General features: G+C 38.1%; 1 protein-coding gene across 1 annotated transcript in view; it reads left to right on the top strand.

Annotated features, from left to right (window-relative positions):
* The first annotated feature begins 956 nt into the window (after window positions 1-956).
* LOC107092990 (plexin domain-containing protein 1-like) overlaps window positions 957-3,212 on the top strand; it is a 26,544-nt gene continuing 24,288 nt past the window's right edge. Inside the window, exon 1 of the mRNA XM_015387761.1 lies at window positions 957-1,416. Within this exon, the coding sequence (XP_015243247.1) occupies window positions 1,341-1,416 (76 nt within the window). The 5' untranslated portion in view covers window positions 957-1,340. The remainder of the gene's footprint in view (window positions 1,417-3,212) is intronic.

Raw genomic sequence — 3,212 nt, 5'->3', positions numbered from 1 at the left:
TTAAAAGGTCGTCTCGGGGGATGACATGGACTTTGGTTGTACTTCTGCTGTGAAAAATAACATACCATTCCGCAATAAACCTTCCCAATGATGAGCTCCGGCCCATCTATCCTCAGGTTTTGGAAGCTGCCCATCACCACCTACATCATCATCTCTTTTTGTTTCATCTGTGGTGGTTGTGAGGAAGAAAATCGGCAGTCAGATTCTGCATAGACTATTGGAAACTCAACCTTCAAACAATAAAGGATGCATATCCTCTACCCACTTTGAAGGAATAATTTTCTGCTCTTTGTTGTTCAAAATGGTTCTCAATACTCAACCTAAAGTCTAAGCAAATTGAGATGTCCGATGAAGACAAGCACAAGACAGCCTTTGTGACAACACTTGGCTTTTTTGAGTTTACAAGAATGCCCCTATTTGCTCAAAGCACGTTCCAGAGCTTGACAGAGTGCTGCATGGGAGAACTTTATCTAAGAGAAGTGTTGGTTTTATTGGAGGACATAATCATATTCTCAGACACTTTGGAAGAGGATGTACGGATGCTTCCTATTTGCGACAAGATAATTGCAAATGGGAAAATCAATTAATTGAGAACTTTCATTTACTCCTGTATGTATGACATGTTGGCATTAAATGTTGAGGAACTTCACAATTTTGCATTTATTTCCAAATACCTACAATTGGTGAATCTGGATGATTCTGCTTAAATAAAATAATAAAACCAATTAAAATCTTAGAAAATCTTCTGACTGCTAAAATGTTGTGACATTTCAAGATTTGAGCAATTTTATTTCTAAGGCTTCAGCATGTTTCCACATGGGGGAGACATGCACCTTTCATCACAGACTTTTTAGATTACAACTAAAAAAAAATCAATAAAAAATAGAAGAAATACCTAAAGATATTCTGCTCAGAAAAGGGTTTTTCAAATCAGGAACTCTTTCTATGACACACTCTGGAATTCAAACACAGGAGGAAAAAGCGTCAGACTTAGAGAGAGTGGGAGTGGGGAGAAGAGGAGAGACCTTCACGCTGTAGCTCTTCAGCTGTTTATCATCTCCTTTTCAACTATGGATTCATCACCACAAGATTTACTCTGAGGGCCTGAAAAGGACGCAGGGCAGAGACGGGAGGCAGACAGAGGAGGAAGAAAGCAGGAAAGACCCTGGCTGAAAGAAAGAAACAGCAGCTGTGAGAAAAAGGAGAACAAACCATAAAGAAAGGTAGGGGAAAGCAGGAGCGAGGAGCTTCGTTTTTTCCACTCAACGCAAGAAAGGAAACGGAAAAAGAAGGAGAGGGGCGATAAAAAGAAAGGACAGAGGGAGAAAAGCTGTCCTGACATGGGGTTTTGCACTGTTCTTCTCATCTGTCTATCCCAGGCGGACTTTGGAAGGGTTTGGGCCCAAGAGTATAAAGGTAAGCAAAATAACTTACAGCTTTAACTGACTTCCTGTAAAAGCAGACAGTTGACTGCTGCAGAGAAAAACTTTGAAAGGTCACTGCAATTGAAAACAAACCCAAAAAATAACTGGAATCTGGAGCTCAGAAAACAGGCATATTTGCATGATTTGCACATTCATCAAGCGTTAACAGGTCCCATATATTTTCTTTCAATTGGCCAATATAAACTCTCCTTAGACCATCCGATTTTGTAAAAAAAAAAAAAAGTATGTTGTTGCAGGAAATCTTAACTTCTAGGGAATAAATGTTTGAGGTTTAACAGTAATTTGAGTAATTGGGTTTCAGTGCAATGGAATAAACCTTTATAAAGCAGCAGCTGTGCTGAATGTTGTTTTATTTGCAAAGTTTATTGCTGTAAAAAATCATACCTGGACTTTTTTATACTGTATACTCCTCTCCTACTGCAGCGACAGTGTCAAGTGTGTAAATGTGCATGTATGTATTTCTGTTCTCCTTTGAGATGCCTTATTTTTAGCCAGCCCCCGTTCCTCTGCTGCTGTTCCTTCACTGACAATCAGTGGTGCTCCAGTTTTTCTGGCCTCTCCTGTGGTCCTAGTTTCTCTGATCAAGGGCCCAGTTGTGCAGAGGACGCTCCAATGAATAGAGACCACCGAGACAAATCTCTTCTCCATATATATACAAAACCTTGAAAAAGTTTTCATATTCCTTGAAGCAGTTGTCAAGAAAAGGTAATGCATAGCTTTAAGAAGTTTGCAAATTAAAATCTGAATGGTGTGGTGTGCATTTATATTAAGCACACATTTTTTACTACTCAGCTAAACTATCTTTTGCTGCAATTACAGCAGGAGGTTATTTGAGGTATGTCTCAGGCAATTTTTATCCTATTTGCAAAATACTTAAACCTCTACTAAATTGGATTGAAGACCAATTTTAGGATGAAACCTAAGATTCCTAATTAGATATCAACCTAGACTTTGACTTTGCCCCTTGAACTCATGAATATGCTTGGATCTGAACCATTTTCATGTCTAAAGTCACATTTTTTGGTGCCTCCAAAAGGGTCTCCATCAGGATTTTCCTGTATTTAACTCTATCAGTCTTTTAATCATCTCCTGTTCAGCTTTTATGAGCCCTCTGAAGAAAAGCATACCCACAGAATGATACCTCCCTCGCCATGTTTAAAGATTAGCAGGGGGAGTTTGTGTTAATTCATTGTGTCAGCTGTACCCCGAAAGTTTAAATATCATCTCTGCTGTTTCCCCTCCTGTTATAAACATTGTGAATTGCATTTTTATAACTTTATACTTTTATTCTAAACTTCATCCATGAATCAAGATTCAAGGATTGCACACATATTGTGGTGGGCATGACTAATGGGCTGTCCTGTTAATAGATTTTCCCAGATTATTTTGGGATCTCGCCAGCTCCCCCAGAGCTGCATTGGACATCCTTACTGTATTTCTGATTAATGTTCTATTGCCTTTGTATATTTTAATTTTCAGATGATGGACTGAACAATGGTCTGAGAGATGTTCAGAGCTTGGGACAATGTTTTAGTACATAAACATTACAAACATCTCTACAGCTTCTTTCCTGACTTATCTGCTCTGTAATGTAACAGCTTGATAATGCTACTGATATTGCTTTGTATACAGGAGAACTCATTTTATTTTACTTTTCATTGAAGGAAAAGTACGGTCAGCAAGGAATAATTAATGTATCATTATCGATACCTAAAACTAAAATGTTTGCGGTGATTTAATTAATTTAGCGTCAATCAGTAAAAAAAA

Source organism: Cyprinodon variegatus, unplaced genomic scaffold (assembly GCF_000732505.1).
Source record: "Cyprinodon variegatus isolate N-32 unplaced genomic scaffold, C_variegatus-1.0 Scaffold18, whole genome shotgun sequence".
Classification (NCBI taxonomy): Eukaryota; Metazoa; Chordata; class Actinopteri; order Cyprinodontiformes; family Cyprinodontidae; genus Cyprinodon; species Cyprinodon variegatus.
This window is presented reverse-complemented; position numbering and strand designations above follow the sequence as displayed.